This window comes from Rhodamnia argentea, chromosome 7 (genome assembly GCF_020921035.1).
Source record: "Rhodamnia argentea isolate NSW1041297 chromosome 7, ASM2092103v1, whole genome shotgun sequence".
Classification (NCBI taxonomy): Eukaryota; Viridiplantae; Streptophyta; class Magnoliopsida; order Myrtales; family Myrtaceae; genus Rhodamnia; species Rhodamnia argentea.
Window position 1 is genome coordinate 13924130 of NC_063156.1, and position 24430 is coordinate 13948559.

General features: G+C 40.9%; 1 protein-coding gene across 2 annotated transcripts; it reads left to right on the forward strand.

Moving 5' to 3' along the window:
- The first annotated feature begins 11978 nt into the window (after nucleotides 1-11978).
- LOC115743565 (pleiotropic drug resistance protein 2-like) lies at nucleotides 11979-20147 on the forward strand. 2 transcript variants are annotated; one of them, XM_030678406.2, is made up of 20 exons: nucleotides 11979-12763; nucleotides 12895-13015; nucleotides 13347-13435; nucleotides 13636-13720; nucleotides 13800-14090; nucleotides 14175-14265; nucleotides 14590-15490; nucleotides 15665-15825; nucleotides 15922-16025; nucleotides 16179-16344; nucleotides 16437-16515; nucleotides 16731-16866; nucleotides 17176-17508; nucleotides 17659-17949; nucleotides 18050-18133; nucleotides 18328-18461; nucleotides 18560-18787; nucleotides 18932-19103; nucleotides 19232-19486; nucleotides 19795-20147. In XM_030678406.2, exons 1-20 carry the CDS (start codon nucleotides 12381-12383, stop codon nucleotides 20062-20064), a joined length of 4374 nt encoding a protein of 1457 aa, XP_030534266.1. In that variant the 5' UTR covers nucleotides 11979-12380; the 3' UTR covers nucleotides 20065-20147. The 2 variants fall into 2 exon arrangements, with proteins under 2 accessions (XP_030534266.1, XP_048137919.1); XM_048281962.1 differs by lacking the exons at nucleotides 11979-12763; nucleotides 12895-13015 and having other exon boundaries at nucleotides 13385-13495; nucleotides 13536-13720.
- The last annotated feature ends 4283 nt before the right edge of the window (nucleotides 20148-24430 follow it).

Here is a 24430-nt window from a genome sequence, read left to right on the forward strand (position 1 = left end):
CAGCCCCGCTGGTCACCTCAAGCCGGCCACCACCACCCCCAAAAATCAAGAACTTCAAGCCCCAACCCCCCATTCCTCTCGGTTCCCACTCCCCTGTCGCACCACCACCAGCCTCAAACCGCGGGCCTCACGTCGCTCCTCCAACCCTCGCCCGCCCGCCCGCTAGCCGTGAGTCGCCAAGCTCGCCATATTGCCGCCACCCTTGCCGACCCTTGAGCCCTCATGGACCCACCGGCCATCGAGGAACCCGCAACCGAGACCCTCCATCGGTGAGCCCAACCTAAGGTCATACCCTGCGATCCGAGCTCATGGACTCCACTCAAAACCGTCGACCACCGTTGACCCAAGTAGACCCGTGCCATAGCGGAGAACCCGTCGTTGTTGTCGTTGTCGCCGTCGTCACCGCGCCCGAATCATCACCGAATGTCGATTAGTTAGTGAGTTTACCTTAACCCTTGGTTAGGCCGTTAATTGCGTTTATGATTAATTAATTAATTAATTAATTAGAGTTAATTACGATTTAGGTAGATAATTATGGTCAGATTTAGTTAGGGACTCGGATTAGGTTAAATGGCCACAATTAATTAGGTAGTCGGGATAGCTAGGTAGACTGTGGCTAATTGGTGATTAGACTGGATTTGATCGCGAGTGAGTGATTGGCTAGAGCCGAGTGGACGATGGATTATCGGACCGATTGGGTAATATAGGCTTGATCATGTGTAATCAGATTAAATAATTACAGTTAGACTAAATAATTGCAATCGGGATAGTTAATTATTAATTAATTAGTTATTACTACCGAGTGGTTATTGGGTGTTGTTGAGTGATTGCCAAGTGTTAAAGATATATATACATGTATATATATGAGGTGTGATCATCTTGTATCGAACACAAAGTCCGGTGGATAAATTGTGCATTCATGTGACCACGTATGGAATCAAACCGCATATGTGAGCATGAAAATGGCATTAGACCAAGTCTTTGAGCACGATTGTATAAGCATTTGACTAAATGCAAAAGATAAAAATTAACTGGTTGTCCGGTGTACTCATGTGGTCATATGATGGTTTCCCGACAAGTTTGTGTCATGCCGATCGGAATCACATGACTTGTCGGATGCACGTCAATCCATGATACTGGGTTGATAGAAAGCCGGTCGCGACTTGTGATGGAACGACGCTCCTTACAAGAATGTCTGCTACATCGTACTTTGCCAATTGGAATCACATGGCCTAGCAGTTGTTGTTACCGAAGGAATGGAACGATGTCTGATCCCGCTAGAAGAGCACCAATCGCCTAGTGTGCTATGCACCAATTGCCTAGTGTGCTAGGGTGAATGGCCATTAATAACCAAAACATGTGTGGGTCTCTATGCATGCAAGTTGTTTAAGTATCTTGGTTGTATGTCTTGGTTGGAATGATTGTTGAGTCGTGTCGAGCATTGCATTACGCATAAACCAAGGCGTGGTAAGCTTGCTTGTGATTGTGAATATATTGCTAGGTTATGCATATTCCCGTGATAGCTAGAGCGTGACGCAGGCCGCCCGTTATTGATCTATTATCGACTATTACTGTATGTTTAGGATGTCCTAAGCGAATCAACGCCTTAGTCTAGCTTAGGCATTGACTCACCGAGATTTATATCTCACACCGTTGTTGTTAATCCTTTTTCAAACCCTTAGCTATGGAGAAGTAGAAGTGGACATGAATCTTATTGAAGTAGTTTGGGGAGTAATCGTTGACACTAGATTTTTTTTTACCACCTTTATTTCATTTTGTTTTCAAAAATTATTTTAAAACAAATAGCTAAAAAAATCATAAAAATTGAAAAATCAACTTTAGAAGCCTTGGCCTAGACTTAGGAACCAATTTTGAGCAAAAAAACATTTTTCGTAATTTTTAATATTTTCTCGAATTTATTTAATTATAAAATAACCAAAAAAATCAGAAAAAATACCATTCGTGGTCATAAAAATATGAAAAAATAGTCAATATTTTTTTTTTTTAATTTTCTCTTCCCATTGGCCACCTTAAACTTCAAAAATTAGACTTGAGTCACTATGTTCCTTCACAAACATAAACCTGAATCGAGCATAAAAATTCCTCTTCGAGTCTTTTAATTTTCACTTTTCACTTTTCATAAGCCATGACTTTGATATCTAGAGCCTTGAAGTACAATTAGGTCAATTTGCCCTCTAAATTCTCCAATTTTGACATAAAGGGCTTAATTGCACAAAAATGATACAATTTAGTCATCGGCTTCGTTCTAAATGAAATTAAATTTTTTCAAGCAATACCCATGAAAATCCAGACCTCCCACCCTAAATTTCTCGTCCCTCCAAATCCAATGGTGGCCTTGATTTGGACTAATTTGGTCATTTAGGCTTTGAACCACGCCAAAATCATTTTTGGGTCAAGCTTTCAATTTGGGGTTTTTACTGAAAATCAAGCTTATAATTCACAAAAATGCCCATTGTTCATAGAAAATGCATTGGGAAATCCAATTTTCCCTCAATTTTGTGAAAAATCATCAAATTGGATCCCCAATTTCCCAATTTGACCAATCCGGATCTTCCGGGTCAGACCCAACCCGACCCGACTGATCCGGGTCTGCAATTGCCGCTCTCAGCATTGCATTTCTTCCGCATGTTTTCCTCCCATCTGCTACACCCACGCGACGTCGATTTCAAATCGTGGCTTTTTCCTTTAGTGCACATGACGTCCCGTACGGAGGGAGTGAGCTGGCGCCTAGTGATCGTGAGAAAAGGACGGCCGTTAGGGGAATGTCGGGGAAGGGTACGGATGAGAAAGAGAGGGAGCTGGCAGGGGAGGAGCGGGCATTTTTTTGACAGACACGAATATTGAAAAGAAAAAAGCATCGAGAGAACGAGAGAGAGAGAGAGAGAGGTGGGGGAGCTCGGCCAGAGCTCCGGTTGCAAAAAAAAACAGGGCATCTGCACCCGAGAGTAAGTGTAGACTGTAGGGGAGAGAGTTGAGCGAGGTCGATACCTGAACAAGCCTCATCGTGCTGCCAGACGACTGACACGCCGTTGCCGAAGCCTTCAGCGCCGCAGGTGACACCATACAGGTCAGTACACTCCCAAGCATCATATCCCCTATTTTAGCGTGCACTGTGGGTGTGGTTCGGTTTGGTCAAAGACCAAACCGAGTCAAACCACATGTGTGTCGACCTTGTCTTTGATCACTATGGGTATATCTCGATGTTGGTTTGTCTCAGTTTTGTCGAGGATGCCATGTTTTTGGCTCGGATGTCGTTTTTTCTGAACGCATATAACCTGTTCGACAAAATGCCTCCCGAGCCGCGTGGGTGTTAGTTTTGGTTTGCGCCATTCCCGACCCCTTTGTATGTGTTGCTCGCGTCTACCGTGATTTAGAACCGACTCTAAGCGTCCCTTAATCTTTGTCTTGCATCCATTCGCGCTGAAAATGACGACCCGACCTTCATCAACTTTGGTTTGAGCCGAGAGCTCGGGCTGCTGCTACCAACGCTCCCCAAGCTCAAAATGAGCTCAGGTAAGTCTCTTTCGCCCTCATTGGATGTTGTCTGGACGTTTGGGACCAAGTTTCGCAAAAAAAAAATTTCAAAAAAAGAAACTCACCGGAATCACCTCTGTGCCGGTTGGTTTCTACGCGTTTGAGGTGCCTTTTAGCCATGAGATGGTCGTATATGAATGAGCGGTTGATGAGGAATCGAAATGGTGTCGAAATTGCAGTCTTTCGGTGACTTTGCGATGTCGGAACCTAAGTTCCGGCGAGGCGCCAACGAAAATCGCCAGCGCCGGATCAGACGGCCGTGGATACGCCACTTGTCGTAATCCGGCATTTTGCAAATTATTAAAATGTTTTCCTTAATTATAAAATGGATTTTCGAAAATAATAAAAATGTCAATTAGACGATCACGACTGTGCCAAGTGTCACATTTGGAGCCGTCCAATGAGGGTTTTATTTTCAGAATTAATTAAATCAGGATTGGACGCACCAGGAAAAGCCACGTGGTACATCCTAGAGCGTCCGATGGTAATTTTTGGATAATTCGAAAATGGATTAAAAAATATAAAAAATTTGCAAAACCCTAAAACTACGTCGTTTTAGATCGGTCCGACCCTTAAGGTCAAGCCAGGCACTCAAGAGACGCAGGCCAGGTTGACCCGGTCCAGAAAATTATTTTAATTTGGATTATTGAATAATAAAAAAAAATCAGAAAATAAAAAAATTCAATAAAAATGGGAAAAATCATAAAAAAAAAATTCAAAGAAATTTGGAGGAATTCAGAAAAATCCCAAAAAAATCCCAAAAAAAAAATAGGAAATGGCCACAATCAACTGGCCATGACTTATTTTGGGTATTTTGACCCTCGAACCTTCCAAAAAATGACGATTTTGCCCTTTTGGCAAATTGTCCCGAAAAAAATTCCAAAACATCTCAAAAAATAGAAAATAGTTACAATCAACTGGCCATGACTTATTTTGGGTATTTTGACCCTTGATCTTTCAAAAAATGACAATTTCACCCTTCTAGCTAATCATCTCCAAATTTTTTCAAAATTGCCCTTGGCCCATAATTATATATTTTCTAATCCTTTAGGGCTATACTCAGATGCCCTTGTTTGGAATTGATGTGCCTTATTCATGCACTTGATTATGCATTGACTGTGATTGATAGGATTAGTCTTCCGATCTGCAGGAAAATCCCCGATCCAACTCACCTCAATCGAAAATCGCGCCTATATGAAATCTTAATTAGGAAAATCACTCCCATTAGGTACCAAAAGGGTGTTGGTAATGACATCGACGTAATCAAGTCCCCAAACCCAAATCTCTAGTTCCGTAGAATTGAACGATCTCTTCCAATCGTTTAGTGAGGTTTTCCGATCCACTTTCCAAGAAGGACCGGTGGCGACTCTAAATGTATGCACACATTGCACATGCCACCACGACCACACTAAGGTCGAACTCGATCGACTCTTATCATCGAAAAATTCAAAAAGAACTTTACTCCCGCCGCGATTTGATATAGGCTTGGGAGGGTCCGCGCCGACAAAAGCCCGAAGCCTTCTCATGCTGAGGTCGAAGGCTCGATCAATAATCCATTAGCCCGCCAGATCGAGGTCCGAAAGCGATCACGGTAGTAACGTGAACCCCGCCCTAGTATTTTGAGGGTGGTAAGAAGTAGCCCTGAAGTAGGGCCTGGGTGTATAAATGTACTTAATAGGGTTGACAAATAGCCATAAATGAAATAGACTTTTATTGTTGGTGATTCTTGAGTATCCTGCTTTCCTATCCCTGTTTAGTGTTGTTGGTTTGGGAGTTAATCGTTTCCACATATGCTTAATAAGAAGATAAAAATGACTGGGTCGATGACGTGCCTAGGACGTGATCCTTAATTACCTGAGGCGGATTGGTAGGGATATTGCGTACCCGAGGATCGGGACGTGATAATATCACCACGTGTTTTGTATAAAGTACTCATTGATTGAGAGATCGTGTGTCAGAAATAATCGACGCTACTGCCAGAATGTCAACTAGCGACATCCATATGTATAAATGTACATTCTATATCAAACATGCAACCGAAAGGAAAAGTAGCAAAAACGTCATAAACCTATTACATTTAAACCAATTTAATCTTGGACTAATTTAGCCTTAAACTTTTTGCATTTGTATCAATTCGGTCCATCCGACCAATTTTGATCGGAAATCGCTGACTTTGATACCGAGCATCAAACATGAAAATATTTATACTTTTTTTAATTTTTATGGATTTATGTAGTTTTTATTATTTTTCTTTTGTTTTTCGCTTCTTTTTTTTCATTGTGGCCGGCCCTCGCCAAGCCATCATCGGCCGTAGGCAAGGGCCAACAAGCCTCGTGGCTTGGGCAAGGCCACGACCCTTGCCTGCCACATAAAAAAAAAAAACTAAAATAAAACAAAAAGAAGCCAAAAAATTAGGAAAAAATTAAAAACAATATAATTCGTTCACATCAGTACCGGTTGTGATACATAGGACGTCCAAGGTCCACATCCGAGATTGCTAGCCTAAATTGATCGGATGGACTAAATTGGTATAATTTCAAAAGGTTTATGATTAAATTAGTCCAATTGAAAAGTTTAGGACTGAATTGGTACCAATGCAATAGGTTTAGGACTCTTTGATACTTTTTTCCTACGACTAAATGTTGATTAACTATATGATGTATATATGGAATGCATCTTTCGAACTTAAACATGATGTATATATGTAAAACAAATCTCTCTCCACGCAAACACGCACATTATTAGCCGAATTAGGAAACTCCAACTCGAAGGGAGAGGGAAGCGGGGGCCTCCGTCACCCCATCCCCAATTTTTTATATCATACAAACTGTAGTTTTTATAATTTCACTTGTTGTTCTTGTTACTTTCCACATGTGATGACTTGACTACGTAACTTTGGTAGAGCCAACCTTAGTATAGCGTTTCGGCATAAAAATGAAAACTAGAGAGTACCATAATGTAGCGATTCACTATTTTTGCAAAAGAATTTCGGGAGATGCACAAATGAAAGCGCAATAAAATGAAGCTTTTAGGGGTGGTTTGTTTTCTTGCTGAAAAGTAGCAAAAAGGAGTTTTATCTAAAGGTGCAAATTAAAAATTTGAAAAGTGAGTATGTCAAGTGGCATAAGTGTTGAAATTGAAGTTGGTTTTTGAGTTTTTGGCTGTATTTCTTTCGTGAAAAAAATGAAGGATTTTAAAAATATTTTCCTAAAAATGATCGTTTGTATTGCCTTTTAAGAAGAATGAATAAAAAATATTTTCATCGTTTGCACAAATTGTTGTCGATCATGAAAATATACTTTATTGACTAATTATTTCAAGCGACATATTAGCATGTTAGAATTATGTTATATATATATATATATATATATATCTCTATTTTGTGTCTATCATAATCATAATCATGATCGATTGTTATTGATATTGCAATATTATGCTATTATAGGTAGCTGTTTTGTAAAGCCTATAAATAGGCATCTGCATAGACATAGTAATACACATAGAGATCCACAATAACATTTTTTGGTTTATTCTTATCTTGGTATCAGAGCCAAGCATATGTTCCTAACAATTCTCCAAGGTGACGCCACGATGCCAGCCACAAAGGCCGCCCGACCATAGTCTTCGCACCACCGGAACCTATCGTTTGTAATTACTTTTCCGATGCCTTACATTGGCTATTTTCGACACAAAATATCTCCATCAGTTTCCTCAAGGGCACCTTATTTCATGGCCTTTACTTCTCTGCTCAATCTACCTTAGAGTTAAAGGCTTATTCTGATGCTGACTAGGCAGGGGACCCTCATGGTCGTTGCTCCACTATTGGCTACTGCTTCTTTCTATGTAACTCACTTATCTCATGGCATAGTAAGAAACAGAATGTTGTGGCTCAATCTAGTACGGAAGGAGAATATCGTGATCTTACGGATACAACAGCAAAATCATTGTGGTTACAATGGTTACTAGAGAACATGGGTGTCGATCATAACGGTGGAGTGGTAATTTATAGCGACAACTACAGTGCTATCCAAATAACACATAATGATAGTTTTCCATGAGCGCACCATGTATATTGAAATGGATTGCCATTACATACGCTCTCATGCGCTTCATAGCACCGTTCATCTTGTCTCCACTTCATTGGCTAATCAAATTGCTGATGTATTTACTAAGTCACATCCACCTGGGCACTTTCAAGATCTAAATGATCAATTCTAATTGATAATTGAATATTGTGTTGCTAAGATAACTATTCTGTAAAGCCCTAGCTCCTGTATAGACATTGAAATACACACAGAAATTCCACAACTACATTCTCCGCTTTATTCTTATCTCGATACAAGCAATTGTTTTTAAAAAAACATTTTTCAAATCTTTCATTTTCTGTAAAATAAATGGAGCGCCCAATTATGTACTTAAGCACTACATGCTCGACATTGTGGAAATCTAAAACACTCACAAATAAAATTTGGAAATTTCAACTTCACCCGTTGCGTGCAACGAACTTGGAACTTGGAAGATATTTCACAATTAATAGCAATAGCGTTCCTTTACTTCTTTTGGTGGTTTGGTACAACTTACCAACTAATGGAGCGCTCGCCAAAGATGAACAAGCCTATAAAATATATAAATAGAGGAGCAGTACGGCTTACAGGGAAGCAGTCATGAGAGCAGGGGTGGATGAAGCGAAAGCTAGAATGTTGGTTCGAGTAATCAAAACATTTGTGAGAATTCAGTGTCACGAGAACTTAAGGGTCCCTCTAAGGTTCGTCCACGGAGGGTGAGTAAGGGCATCAAATCAAGCTCAAAAGCGTAATCGATAAATAACATGTGAATGTTTCTGTACTCTCCTTCATTATTCTCGAAAGACGGAAGGGACTAGGTTAGCCGAAAGATACTCGAGGCGATTGACAGTAGCCTGTCTAATTCCAGATGGATAATCCCGAAAAGAAGTAGTCGAATTAACCATGTCGAGGTGAGCCCTGATCAATTTCGTAGCAGTCCGCCATCTGTCCACCGGTTCGTTTGACGAAACGTGGCAGCTGGTCCCCGTGCATGTAGAAAGCCTCTCGTGAAGAGTTCTCTGCCCCCCACGTAGAACGATCGTTCTGGCACCACCAGATTTTGTCTCTTCCCGAGATGAATAATCGGCCATAATAATGAACACCTCGCCACGGAAACCACATCTCATAAATTTTTTTCAGTCTGCTACAGGCGATGACTCCGCCTACTTTTACATCAGTTTGGGCTCTCCTCATGCTCAAAACCAAAACCTTTCTCTTTCAGTATTCCCATCTTTAGGTGCCTAAAATGGCAGATGAGTTTCTTTATGAACATCACATGGCACTGGATGTTCTTAAATGCAGTTCAGCTTGTGGTAGAAAAGTAAAAAGAGGAGATCGATACAATTTAGCTGTCTGGTCGAGCTCCTATATGAAGATAATGCGGTCGAGAGTGATGGCCAACGTGTCCTTCGTTAAAAACTTGGGTCTGGCAACACCAGCATCCCCCTTCACATTTAAAGAATCTCAGCTTGTTGATGAACGGAGAGCTCGAAGTTAGTAAAATGTGATAAAAGATTACGGTTCGTCATTGATTTCCAAGTTGTCGGCTTCGACAGGGATGAGCCTCCAACGGCCCATCTACGCTCCAACCACCCAGAAAGACTGCAAAATGGCTATCGCATTGATTGCATTAGTTCAAATTGCCTTTTCCTCGTTGGAGATATTAATGTTACAAACCCTCATGCTTATTGAGCCATAGGATTTAGGTGAAGTTTAGTCATTTCAGGAGTTAAGACACTTAGAAAGGTAGTTCCGATCTGCTTTCGCATCGCAGCCACTTAATTCCATTACTCCATCCTAGAGATGGCCAGTTCGGCCGAATCGCCGGTTCCGGTTCAGGAACCGGCAGTTCCGATTCCACAAAAAGGTGGAACCGGAACCAGCCCTTGAAGGGGCTTGTTATGGTTCCAGTTCCGGTTCGGAACCGCCGGTTCCCGAACCCAACGACTCTTTTCCCCCCGGCCTCCCTTTTTTCTTTTTTTTTTTAAACGGGTTGGAATCGGCCCCGAACCGGCGGTTCCGGGCCGGTTTCAAAAATTTAGAAACAGAACCGGCCCTTGAGGGCGGGTTCCGGGCCGGTCAACGGGTCGGTTCCGAGCCGCCGGTTCAAGTTGGCCGTGTCTACTCCGTCCCGATCAAAAATTTGATTATTCATGTCGACACTAGATGATTTACGAAATTATAAAGGCTTTGTTCATTTAGTTTTTGAGAAGGACCAATTGATTGCATCCTTTTAGAGAAATTACATGACTTTCTTTTTTCATTCACTTGAGTGCCATGAATTCTAATAAAAAAAATGAGCACGTTTGAGTCCCATAACTTTTAATGTATTTGACATGGCATTTTTGGTGAGCATTTTTTTATAGATATGGTACTCAAGTGATCAATTGAAAATTTATGGCATATGATCGATTAAAAAGTCGTGGTACTCAAATGAATGTAGTAAGAAATTATGTCACTCAAGTGATTGTAAAAAAGAAAAACATTACACCACTCAAGTGAGCGTCGTAAAAATATTATGACACTTGTGATGTTTTTTTTTTTTTTTTTCATTGTTTTGAATCAAAACTTAATTTCTATCATCAACATCCAAAATCTTATGAAAAGGTCAAACTAAGACCAACAATAATTAGCGATTCCTATGTCTACCAGTGTCTCAACCTATGGCATTCTCATTTTTTTTTAATATATATTCATACGCAAGTGTCTAAAACTACTTTAACAAGAAAAGGAGGGGTCACAATTCCCTGAAAAATCCCCAATTTTAAGTTCACTCCAAATTCTATTTCGAAATTTTTTCCTAAGAAATCACCAATTTTCACCGTAGTTTTAAGGCTCCATTTGTTTCGCAAAAAATAAATGATTTGATTACTTTTCTAAAAATGATCTCTTATATCGCTTGAAATAATTAGCCAAAGAAAAATATTTTTTTACTCCAATTTATATCTTAACATTTTCATAGACAATTAAAAACTTTCGTTCATTTATTTTTGCAAATGATTGACAAAATATGGAGTGAAAACATATTTTACATGAGAATTTGAATAAACCGACACATTATAAGGTGTATAGTAGTCTTAATGATTTAAGAAAATATAAATTTGACTTTCACATTTTCTAATCTTATTCTCAAATTTTTCATGTTAACCTAAATAAGTATGTGCAAGAGAAAAATAATTTTTTTTCTTGACAACTCTCGAATATAATTACCCAAATTTAAAGTGTTTTTCAACAAGAACTGTCACAGTAAAATATTCAATTAACATTGCAGCTTCCGCCACATGACACTGCACATCGCTGCCGTCAAATAAGGATATAAGTATTTGGTCTAATGTGCAATATTATTAATAAATGTTCAAATAAGGATATAATTATTCATGTCTGCCGATATGACTTTCAATAGACCAAAAAAATACACGTAGATTATCCACTCTCAAATAAGGATATAATTATTCATGTCATCAAATAATCACATATATGTTAATGTCCTAATTTTATTTTTTTTCCTTTTCTAAAGTAGATGGATAAAAAGATAGGTATATTAACACCCAAATTCGCATATAATAATTCACGTCATCAAATGATGTCTAATTTGTCATTTCAGCAAATTGAAGGGCGCCATTAAACATTTACTAATAGTTCAAGGATCACATTGAATAAATTAAAAATTTAGTGATAACTAAGTTTAGTGACTAATTTTTCATTTACTTTTTCAACAAAGTAAAAGAGTCGATATAAATATTTCTCTACGATAAAAGTTGAAAAGCGAATGAAAGTGGGTAAATTTTACCGATGGCAACGGAATTTAATAGGCACATGATTGAATTACTGAAGTCCAATTATAATTTCCCATTTATATTGATTTTTAATGGCGATACGATACCAGAAATGCCAAAGTTTATGTACGACGTTTACTTTGATACCTTTTTTTTTTATCAATTAAGTGTCAATTTTTTTTAAAAATGATTATTTTTTAAATAGAAATAAGAATTCTTTTTATCGCTCACTCTCTCTCTCATACGCATTCTCCTTCTCTCTCACGTCCCTGTCATCGGTCACCAATCGCCATCACCGGTCATCAAAAGAAGAAGAAAAGAAAAAATAAATAAAAATTTAAAAAATATAAGTTTTTTGTAAATTTAATTTTATAAAAGAGTTGTAGCAATATATTGGTCAGGAATCGTTAGATTTACATTGCATGTCAATTTTTACTTGCGTTTGGAGAAAAGAGGGAAAAAATAAATAAATTCCATGGACCAACCGAATGCCTCGGAATTACCTTTTGGAGGAAGAAAACTTTCACTTCGGACTGTCCTGAAACTGAAAAGTTGCCCTTCTCTTTTCAAACCCGAGTGCATGCATATAGGGTCTCGTCATCTCAAACTCGACTTGTGAACCATCTCACCTGGATTTCTCTCTCTCTCTCTAGCTCTCTCGTCCACCTCACTCATACTGGGATAAAATCACAGACATCGCAGTCTGCATGTCCAATTGTCTCTGGACAAGAACCTCCGCGTTCATGGTGACTTGCAGGGATTGAATTCCCAGTTCGCGTCTCTGCTGATGAAGCCTCGACCCTCTTCCACTCCACGGCTCAAGCGAAGATCGTGATTTCGATGCCCTTCTCTTTGCCCACCACGCGGCGCTCTGAAACCAACCGTCTTGTCTCGTCGCCATTCGAGTTGAGCTAAAAAAGCCAGACCCGGAACCGAACTGAAGCCACCTTAGCTTTGTTTTGTGTAGAATAATTGGTTAACGAATATGGCGTCGGCATTGGTCGCTGATGACATGGTGAGGTCGACGAGCAGCCGCCGGAGCTGGGCGTCGTCGAGCCGCCGGAGCCGGGGGTCTACGAGCTTCCGGGAGGCCTGGCAGAGCAAGCCGGACGTCTTCAGCAGGGGCGAGCCGCGGGAGGACGACGAGGAGGAGCTCCGGTGGGCTGCCATCGAGCGGCTCCCGACGTACGACCGGCTGCGAATGGGGATGCTGATGCAGGTCCTCGACGATGGGAAAGTGGTCCACGGCCAGGTCGACGTGACCAAGCTTGGGATGCAGGACAAGAAGCAGTTGATGGACAACGTTCTCAAAGTGGTCGAGGAGGACAACGAGAAGTTCCTCAGGAGGCTCCGAGACAGGACCGACCGGTCGGTTCAGTTCGCTGAATCATATGTTCATATGTTTCATCTTCTTCTTTTTTCTTACTGTTGTTGCAGTTGGAAGTTTTCTGGCCTTTCTATGAACCGGGTTGTTTTGCTAATTGGCGTGTGAATTGCAGAGTTGGGATCCAAATTCCGAAGATCCAAGTTCGATATGAGCATTTGTCAGTCGAGGGTGATGTGTATGTTGGGAGCAGAGCACTTCCAACTCTGGTTAATGCCACCATGACTACTATTGAGGTATAGCTTTGGTTCTTACTTTGAGCTCTGCTCTTGCTTTTCGCGCATTTTGGTCAAAGCCAGATGTTTTCTTGTTGAACAATTTGGAAGTTTCGGTGATCTAGCTTAGGAAAATGAAAAATTAGAGAAGAAAGTCGGCTCTTGATATTCTTAAACTTCAGTTTAGTTGTTAAAATCACGTTGATGAATCACATGGTTTTTTTCATTTCTTGGTTTTACCATTTATAGCTTCCATTTAAAATAGGGACTCCTTCTCTGCTGTCTGGATGGATTGGGGGTTGACCTTTTTGCTCACAGTTTGCTTTTCTTTGCTTGAACTATGGAAAATTAGAGTGTTCTTGGATTGATTCGGCTGGCACCATCCAAAAAGAGAAAGATTCAGATACTTCGGGATGTTAGCGGCATAGTTGAACCATCGAGGTACTTTATCGCATCAGTTAGCTACTTGGACCATAATCGCATCACGGAGAATTGTAGATCTTGTGTAATTGTTTCTTTTAATTAGAACATTTATCACCTATAACTGGCCCAATTAATCTTACAAGTCAATGTGAATAGATACATCCTCCTGAAACTGTAGTCCATTAAATGGTACGTTTTGCCTGTGATCCTGCTGTCAGGATGACGCTGCTTCTGGGGCCGCCGGGTGCAGGGAAGACGACACTATTGCTAGCACTTGCCGGCAAGCCAGAGAAGGATTTAAGGGTGTGGTTTTACTCTGTTGCTTTTTTGTGCACCAGTTAGCGAAACCTTCTTTCATTCGCTAATGGCTTCGGTTTGACAGGTGAGTGGCAAAGTCACCTATTGCGGTCAAGAGTTGGATGAGTTTGTTCCTCAGAGGACGTGCGCGTACATCAGTCAGCACGATCTTCACTATGGCGAGATGACAGTGAGGGAGACATTAGATTTCTCAGGGCGTTGCCTGGGTGTAGGAACGAGATACGAGATGTTGACTGAGCTCTCGAGGAGAGAAAAGGAGGCGGGGATAAAGCCGGATCCTGAAATTGATGCGTTCATGAAAGCCACGGCCGTGGCTGGCCAAGAAGCAAGTCTGGTCACTGATTATGTGATCAAGGTTACTTATCTACTGGCAGTTGCTTGCGCTCTTCACCACAAGCTACCTCTGAAAGCCCAAAACTCACGAGTATTCTTATTGCAGATACTCGGATTGGATATTTGTGCGGACACTCTGGTGGGTGATGAGATGCGAAGGGGTATATCTGGGGGACAGAAGAAGCGTCTAACGACTGGTACGCACAAAGGGTAGATTCTTGTTTGGAAATCGGTCTTTCGACGACATTGAACAACTCCCTTCTCCAAATTTTGCCTATAAGCATCTTGGTGTATCCAAACTTCCCTCTGTCCATTAACCTCCTTCTGTCTGAACCTGTTCAAGGACTAACTACTTTAAATTTTGTTCGCTCTTGCCACGATATAAGCTTGTGCTTAATCTGTAACTGCAATTGTCATAGAGTAATGGTTGTCTCTAAGTTTACAGAAAGATTTTTTCCGCCATGCTCATATCGCGTGATCAAAAAGTACATAAAAAAATTCATTCTTCTCATACTATGCAGGGGAGATGTTGGTAGGACCAGCAAAGGCCCTTTTCATGGACGAAATCTCAACGGGGTTGGATAGTTCCACTACTTTTCAGATTGTCAGATACATGAGGCAGATGGTTCATATCATGGATGTCACCATGGTCATCTCCCTTCTGCAACCAGCTCCCGAGACTTTCGATCTTTTTGACGACCTCATCCTTCTTTCCGAGGGTCAAATAGTCTATCAAGGTCCACGAGAGAAAGTCCTTGAGTTCTTCGAGTACGTGGGTTTCAAGTGCCCTGAGAGGAAAGGAGTAGCTGACTTCTTGCAGGAAGTGACTTCCAAGAAGGACCAGGAACAGTACTGGTACAGGAAGGACCAACCTTACCAGTTTATTTCCGTTCCGGGCTTTGTTCATGCCTTCAACTCTTTTCACATAGGAGAACAGCTCTCATCCGAGCTTAAAGCTCCTTACAACAAGTCCAAAGCTCACCCAGCTGCATTAGTGACATCAAAGTATGGACTCCCAAGCTGGGAACTGTTCAAGGCATGCTTCGCCAGAGAGTGGCTGCTAACGAAGCGAAATTCGTTCATCTATATCTTTAAGACCACGCAAATCACAATCATGTCACTAATTGCCTTAACCGTGTTCCTAAGGGCAGAAATGCCCGTCGGTAGAGTGGAAGATGGAGGCAAGTTTATGGGAGCACTGTTTTTCAGTTTAGTCAATGTGATGTTCAATGGGATGGCAGAACTCGCAATGACTGTCTTCAGGCTTCCCGTTTTCTTTAAGCAGAGAGATCTCTTGTTCTATCCTGCTTGGGCATTCGCTTTACCTATTTGGGTCCTCAGGATTCCCCTGTCTTTTCTTGAATCGGGGATATGGATCATTCTCACTTACCACACTATCGGATTTGCCCCTGCTGCTATTAGGTAAAGGAACTCCAAATTATGGCATTATGTTTCAGTAAGATCTTTCTTGCTCATGACCGATGTTTGAGAACTTGCTTCGGAGAAATATAACTTTCTAACTGGAAATGTAAACAAGAACCAAGAGCCTTACAATTGAAGCCTCTTGTTTAGCTGACAAATTTGCTCTTCGTTTAGGTTCTTTCGACAATTCTTGGCGTTCTTTGCTATACACCAGACGGCATTGTCCCTCTTTCGGTTCATTGCTGCTGTTGGGAGAACGCAAGTTGTCGCTAATACTGTCGGTACTTTTACCTTGTTGGTGGTTTTAGTGCTTGGAGGCTTCATTGTTTCGAGAAGTAAGTCGTGGTATTCCTTGCATTCCCTGCCTTTCTGTTGCTGATCTAAAATATCGGAACAACTACTGAATTTTCTACTTCCCATAATGCTTGCAGATGACATTAAGCCATGGATGATATGGGGTTACTATGTTTCCCCCATGATGTATGGACAGAATGCCATAGTCATGAATGAATTCCTTGATAAAAGATGGAGTGCGGTAACATATTGCATTGGTTATGTTCTTGTTAACTGATATTGTTCGGGGTCGCTTTCCACCTGATAACCGGTTATCAACTTGGCAAGCCGCAAAATTTTATGCTAATGCATGGTCGAACATCGTATGATGACTGTCTGTGTTCTCTTATTGCAGCCTAACTTGGATCCTAGGATCAATGAACCGACGGTCGGCAAAGTCCTCCTCAAGTCTAGGGGCTTCTTTGTGGATGATTATTGGTATTGGATCTGTATTGGAGCGCTATTTGGATTTTCCCTCCTTTTCAACATCTTATTTATTGCCGCGCTCACCTGGTTGAATCGTAAGTCAAATAAGTTTGAATTTTCACCCGTGATTTCCTTGTGGAAACAAAATCAGTGTTAACAACCCTTTTTCTTTGTTTACGAATTTCAGCTTTGGGTGATTCTAAAACTGTCGTGCCGGATGAAGATGAAGCTAAGAAGGCAAAGAGTGATAAGCAGAAAACAGAAGGTTTGATTATGGATATAAAATATCACTTGTGATTTCCCATTGCTGCAATTTTGCCAACGAAATGGGAGAATGTCATATTCCATCTGTTCGCGTTTTTGTTATCTACGAGATGCATTCATAGTTGCACCAAAAGAATCATTGTACCATGGTGTCTTAGTCATATCAAGTGCATCAACTACATACTATTGTTCTAGTTCTGTGAATAGCTGAAGCCCTACTCGCTATGGCAGTTAAAAGCACTTCAGAATTTGTTGCTGACTCGGAGAATGTGCTGCAAAGAGGAATGGTCCTGCCCTTCCAACCCCTTTCCCTTGCATTCAGTCATGTGAATTACTACGTCAAAATGCCAGCTGTAAGTCGCTCATTTCGAACATTCCTCTCTCAAAGCAAGTTTTTCCTCCCATTCTAATCTTCTTTATGAATGGAATATGTGCATCCTCTGTTCTGGTCAATTTCTCCGCAACTGTATGTTAGTCTGATAGCCTGTAGGCAATTACAAAGTTCTGTCCGGTTTGATGTCATATCGAATGTCACAGCTTGTAATGTCCTACCGAGCGATTTCATTTACGTATGAATTTTTCTGGATCAAACTACTCTTCTTTACATAACTTCTCTGAGTGTGAGATCTAGCTGTAGAAGTTACACGTGCCTTGTACGACAGGAAATGAAGAAACAAGGAATCGAAGAAGATCGTCTCCAGCTGCTGAGAGATGTTAGTGGTGCTTTTAGGCCAGGCGTACTAACAGCAATAGTAGGCGTTAGTGGCGCAGGCAAAACGACCCTAATGGACGTCCTAGCAGGGAGAAAGACTGGTGGCTGCATTGAAGGAAGTATCAGCATTTCGGGATATCCCAAAAACCAGGCCACATTTGCTCGAGTCAGTGGTTACTGTGAGCAGAATGACATTCATTCACCAAATGTTACTGTTTATGAATCTGTCCTTTTCTCAGCTTGGCTTCGCCTATCCTCAGATATCAGCACAGAGACACGTAAGGTACGTGTTTGCGCTTCTAACATCAACTCTTCTTGACCTTTCGCCCGTTGCTTTCTCTGCACCGGCTAGACAATTAAAAAAAATAAAAAATCTAAGACTAATAGCTTCCAATGATGCGCTATGATCTTCTCTTTCATAAACATGCCATAGATGTTTGTTGAAGAAGTAATGGAGCTGGTGGAACTGAACCCACTAAGTAATGCACTGGTTGGGCTGCCGGGGGTCCATGGTCTTTCAACAGAACAAAGAAAGAGGCTCACTATAGCTGTAGAGCTAGTTGCCAACCCATCTATCATCTTCATGGATGAACCTACCTCTGGCCTCGATGCTAGAGCCGCTGCTATTGTTATGCGTACCGTGAGGAATACAGTGGATACAGGGAGGACTGTGGTGTGCACCATTCACCAGCCGAGCATCGATATATTTGAAGCTTTTGATGAGGTTCAGATCACGATTTCAAGTCCTCTAGATGCTTTTCATGCACTTTCTTCTTTTCAACTAATGTAGCTCGTGTACTGATGACATCTTTTTCTGATCGCAGTTACTTTTAATGAAAAGAGGAGGGCAAGTGATTTATGCCGGACCTCTTGGTCACCATTCTCACAAGCTCATAGAATACTTTGAAGTGAGCCCTTTCGCCTTTCTAAGCAGTATAGTATAGCGCCCTAGCATGCTGCTTCATAATTCCACTAAGCATCACGTTGAGCATTTAATGACGTTCTTCAAATACTTTCTGGCTGAATTTGAAACCGGCATTTCGTTTAACTTTGAGGCACATCTTGTTTGCATGAAGAGCTAACATCTGAAACTGAAAAGCAGGCTGTCCCGGGCGTTCCTAAGATCAGGGACGGTTATAATCCTGCCACTTGGATGCTCGAAATCACTGCTCTACAAGTCGAGGCTCAACTAGGAATGGATTTTGCAGGAATCTACTCAAACTCCTCGCTTTATCAGTAATTTTCTAAGCTAATTTTACCATGATCATCTCACAATAACTTATTTTCTAACAAAAGCTGGCAGAATCACTTGCTTCATTTATCTTCAACTTCAGGAGGAATCAGGAACTCATTAAAGAATTGAGCACCCCGGTCCCAGGCTCCAAAGATCTCTACTTCCCCACCAAATACTCGCAACCTTTTCTCACGCAGTGCAAAGCTTGTTTCTGGAAGCAACACTGGTCTTACTGGAGAAACCCTCAGTACAATGCCCTGCGGTTCTTCATGACCATAGTAATCGGCGTTTTGTTTGGCCTCATATTCTGGAACAAGGGGCAACAAATGTAAAAATTCTTGCCCGTATTATATGAGCATGTCCCGCTTTTTCCCCCTTCTTTCTAGCCCACATTAGTAAATTCTGCAGTGCTTGTAGTGATTGATTTAGATCTTGCTAATATTAGAAGCAAACCAACTTGTTGAATGAACAGAACTCAACTGCAAGATGTGATGAATCTTTTGGGGGCACTGTATGCTGCCATTATTTTTCTCGGAGCATCCAACGCTACTAATGTTCAGCCAGTTGTTGCTATCGAGAGAACAGTTTTTTACCGGGAAAGGGCAGCTGGAATGTACTCTGAACTGCCTTATGCATTTGCCCAGGTAACAAAATGTGGACAAGATGCTTGGTGAACAAATTGTGTTTCCTGATGATGCTGCTATTTATTGTTGGGACATAGCACGCCCTTAAGCACTATTGGATGCTTATAAGCTCATGACTATTATTTCAGGTGGCGATCGAAACAATATATGTCGCAATTCAGGCTGTTGTTTACACTCTGCTCCTTTACTCCATGATCGGGTTTGAGTGGCGGGCAGGAAAATTCTTGTGGTTCTACTACTACATACTAATGTGCTTCGTCTACTTCACTATGTTTGGCATGATGTCTGTGGCGCTTACTCCAGGGCATCAAATTGCAGCCATTGCCTTGTCTTTCTTCCTGAGTTTCTGGAACTTGTTCTCTGGTTTTCTCATTCCTAGGCCGGTGAGTGATCTCAAAGTTCATACTTCACTCCATGACAATTTTGATTGAGCATCTGCATTGGGAAACAAAAAGAAAATACTTGCAGTCTGGATTATGACCACCAAGAATTTGCCCCGTGAAAAAAATTAAGTGAGAACTTTTGCAGCATTATCTGCATCGTCAAATTCATTAGAGCTTGAACTAGTGTTGGGGCACAACGTAGTTTGTCTTGGGATGATCCAGATTGCATCAATGCTTTCGATTCCCAGTTGTTCCTTCCTTTGATCTTCATTGTCATGACCCACTCTTTTTCTCCAACAATATCACAGCAAATCCCTGTCTGGTGGAGGTGGTATTACTGGGCCTGTCCGGTGGCTTGGACCCTCTACGGCCTCGTGACCTCTCAACTGGGAGACAAGGATTCCAAACTCATGATCCCGGGAGCCGTGGACATGAATTTGAAGGTGCTCTTGAAAGACAAACTCGGTTTCGACCACGACTTCCTTCCAGCTGTAGCGGTTGCTCACATCTTTTGGGTCCTCCTCTCCTTCTTCGTCTTTGCATATGGGATCAAGTTCCTCAATTTCCAAAGAAGGTAGAGCCTTTTTTGAGCTGTATTGAAGTTGTCTAGGAGAACATTATTAATGCAGCAGAGTCTTGTGTGGGTTCAAAGTATCCGGCATTGAATTTTTTTACCAATGTATGGATCATTATATTTCCTGCTGTTCAAAGAGCTGTGCTGAACATGCAGTTAGAGTAAATTGAGAATGGTTTAAGACTTTGAAAGGAAAGTCCTCTTCACCTCATTTGGTGCTTCAATGTCTTCTTCAGTGTATGGTACTTTGCTGGCATAGAAATTGAGGAGGTCAGGATGGAGATCACGAGGGTAATCTCTGAGGTACAACGAGCGAACAGTCTAATCACATCTTTCACAACAATTTTAGGGTGCGCTTGCAGGAGAAAAAGTGTTTTCCGGCAATTATTTTTCCAGACTTTCACCCCGCCGGTTTGCCGAAAATAACTGGCCGACCAAAAACACTTTCCGGTCAACGGAATATTCGTGCATAAGATTAGGAAAGCAAATTCAGTGGCATGTTGGAAGATACATTGTAGGGTTGCATCTTATTAATTGTACAGGAAATAATATCTAGACAAAATGAGTACAGAGTATAGATAATTCTAGATTCTGTATTCCTACGGTCAAACAAAGCAATGGGCTTGAATCGAGGTATCTGGAGCAAAGGCCTCATGACCGGCTCGCTCGACCTCTGTATGCAAAACATTAAACGACAACCTCCATGCCCTAAAGAACATTCTCCATGGAGGAACATATATGTGCATGTTCTTGGCAATCAAAGCAACCCACAAACCATAATGGCAGTGGAAGAGAATCTGTCAGACAGTTGGCTATATAACTGCCTATCAAAACATAAGATTCTCAAGAAAAAGAAACCTTTTGATACTTGTAAACTGATGCTGTGCTGTAGTTATTCTTGTTTTCCTTTTCTTTTTTTCTTTTTTTCCCTTTTTGAATAATAATGTTGGGTGTATTAGAAAAAAGTTACTTTAGCTCAACGTGCAATGTAGTCACCGAACTTTTAATTTATCCGATGTGGTCCTTAAAACTTTTTGTACACGTTCAATTCAATCCCTGCATACTGTGAAAAATGTTCAATGGCATTGGATGTTTCCATACAATTCGTAGACTGGATTGAACATTTACCAAAAGTCCATAGGCTACACCAAACAAATTAAAAGTCCATAGACGATATTGCTCATTGGGCTAAAAATTCATTGACCATATTTAGCAAATTTAATATTCCGAGATGACGTCGTACGGATCAAAATTAAGGGGCTATTTGTATATTGCGAAACATCGAAAATATTCTATGTAAGGATTCGGGTCGGGATTCGAATTGAGGAAAAAAAAAAAAAAAGGTGGAGGGTGGGCCTCTCTGGCACCAAATCATTGAGCTCACAGATATGAATTCTAAAAAAAATCAAAAGTCCAATAATAAAGTGCTTAGTAGTGATGCTGGAATTAGGTAAAGCGTTCCTGTCGCTTCCGCTTAAACTAAACTTGGGCAAACGAACGGCAGAAAAAGTCCAGGTTGCACGCCAGCGACGCCGATGCCGTGCGCTGAATATCCACCTCTCTGGCGGGCCCCACTCAGGCACGAGATTCCTGGGTCCCAGCGTCGAATTCCTCCCGGGCGATCCGGGCCGTCCATCCCTGGTGTTGCCGCTCGTGACCCAGAACCACCGACGTGTCAATTCTCAACGGCACCCTCATCCTAAATTAGAGGTGAGCATGGCCGGATGGGTAGGGTCCAAATCTAGATCCGAGAACCGATCCTGTTATAACCAGTTCCCAGTTCTTGGAACCGAGAACCTATCGTGTTTATCCCGAAACCTATTTTGGAACCAACCCTATTTTTCGGTCATGGTCTAAGGTCTACCCAAGAACCTATTTTCCTTTTGTTTCTTTTTTTATTTCATTTTTTCTATAGAAATAATATGAGTATCAATGAAATGATCCGATTATGGAGACAATGAGAGAGAGAGAGAGAGAGAGCCGATTATGGAGAAAGAGAGCTCAACAAGATGGCCCTGGGAAACACAAAACAGAGGAAGTGAGGTAAGGTTGGCAAGCGAGATATTTTTTTTTTTCAAAATGGAAGCTACAAACCGGTTCTAAAACCGGTCCGAATGGGTCTTCACCTAAAACCGGAAACTGGATTAGTTTCAACCGGTTCCCAAAAATTGGAACCGATTTTCCGGACCGGTTTGAACAGGAATTCATTCTCAACCCTATTTTCGAGTGGGCCGATCCGCGTATCGAGTAAACCCGGTCCAGTTGCACACCCCTATCCTAAATAGCCCCGACACCGACACGCGAACACGATACGTCACTTTTCAAACAACAGAGATTTTTTATAAATTAAGACACATTATATATTAAATATATATTTTAATAAAATATCAACGATGAATTTTTCCTTTTTCTTCTCAATTTGATTTTTTGAAGTCAGTTGAGTATATTAATTTTGAAATTGTTAGGTATATGTTAAAAAGTCTAAAGAGCATATAAAACCCGTTCTTAAGTAATGTGGGACAATAACTCCAACACCCCCTCTCACATGCAAGGTGAATTACAAGCGGGGCCCATGGAATTTGACTAAATTTGACTAATGAGAGTGAACGCATGCACATTCGCAAAAGGGATAACACTAGTTCCGATACCATGTTAGAAAGTCCAATCTAAAAGCTTAAACCGATAGGTGGATGTAGACCACATGAATATAAAGAGCATATAACACCCGTTCTTAAGCAATGTGGGACAATAACTTCAACAGCATATAATTTAAGCATATATATTTTTTTATTGATTTACATTTTGACCCATAATTTATTGAAAATGTTTAAATTGATCGCGTGCTTGTCCAAATGACATGTCGGGATGCTGAACTCACTTGTCGTTGGCGTATCCGAAGCATTGACCACATGTCGGTCCTATGTCGAACACTTGTCGATACGATATGACATAACACGGAGGCTTCCGAAAAGTGTCCATGCTTATTATCCCTTGTCCCGCCGATTTTAGATGTATAGAGAGAGGGGGGGCCTTTGAGCTCCATTAACGGGTAATTATTTCGTCATGGAAACGCTTTTTTCGTTTTTTTTTTTTTTTTGAGTCCGCATTGACTCAATCATATTGCCGATTCACTTTAAAAATCTGGGGACCCCAGAAGATAAATTATGTGAAAAACAACTGCTTGTAATAATTTAAGGAAGGAAAAAAAAAAAGACAGATGAAATCGGAATGAATTAAATTAAGAAGAGAAAGCAACATGTTCCAAATTTGAAAGTCCAAGGGGGAAAAGGTGGTCTCGTTCGTCAAAAAAGAAGAGGGGATTAGATGAGCTGCTGCCCCCTGCTCATTCTCCTACCCTCGCTTTATCATTACGGCTCTTTTCTTTTCACACAATATAATTCACACTAAACAACATTTTTTTTAAAAAAACCACTAACCAACTCCTACTGTAATGTCAATATTCTAAAAAAAAAATTTATTACGAAAAACCCTAAATTGTAGCTTCCGACACCAATTCCCTGAACTTCTTTTTTGTATTACCAAATCCGCCATATTTATAGCAGTGTGACAAAAATACCCTCAAGCCGTTTGTCTAAAGTCAAATCCACAACATCTTCGTTTTTTTGTTCCTATCCATGCAAGCCACCACGTCGAATTCTTTACGGCCTAATTGAGCGAAACTGTGATGGAAGGTGTTTTTCATTTTCGCTCATTGGTATAAGGCTGGAATGTCGGTCACACGAAAAATAAATAAATAAATAAATAAAAGTTCGGGGTGTCGATGTCACACTAGGCAAATTATAGGGATTCTTGGTGGTAGACAGAGATTATTTTTATCACATTGATACAATTTTGGGATATTGATGACATGTACAAAAAATCTGATAATGGTGTCACAGCAGGCAAAGTTTAGCGTTTTGGGTGGTAAACGAAGGATACTTTTTCCCACCCCGATACAAATTTGAGAATTATGGTGACACAAAAAAAGGGTATTAGTATGAAGTGAGCATAGTTCAATAACTTTCTGTGGCATTTTCTCTCAAATTCAACATTCTATGGGTGGATTGTTATGTAAGTTTATGATAATTAAAGCAAAAGGAGAAGTTTGATGGTAAGGCAGTAGTGTGTGTAGGCGACCCATTTCTTTCTACCTCACAGCAAGATTATGATAACAGAAAAAGGAAGAAGAGAATTGTGATGTAAGGTAACAATGTGTGTTGGCGACCCATATCTTTCTACTTCACACCAAACCCTTAGCGGAAGCTCCTTTCTTCAAGCCTTCAAATAGGGAAGGGCTGAATATTATGACCTTTCTTCCTCTTTAATAAAATGCTTGCAGAGGAGTTGAGAACACCTTTCTTGGTATCTTG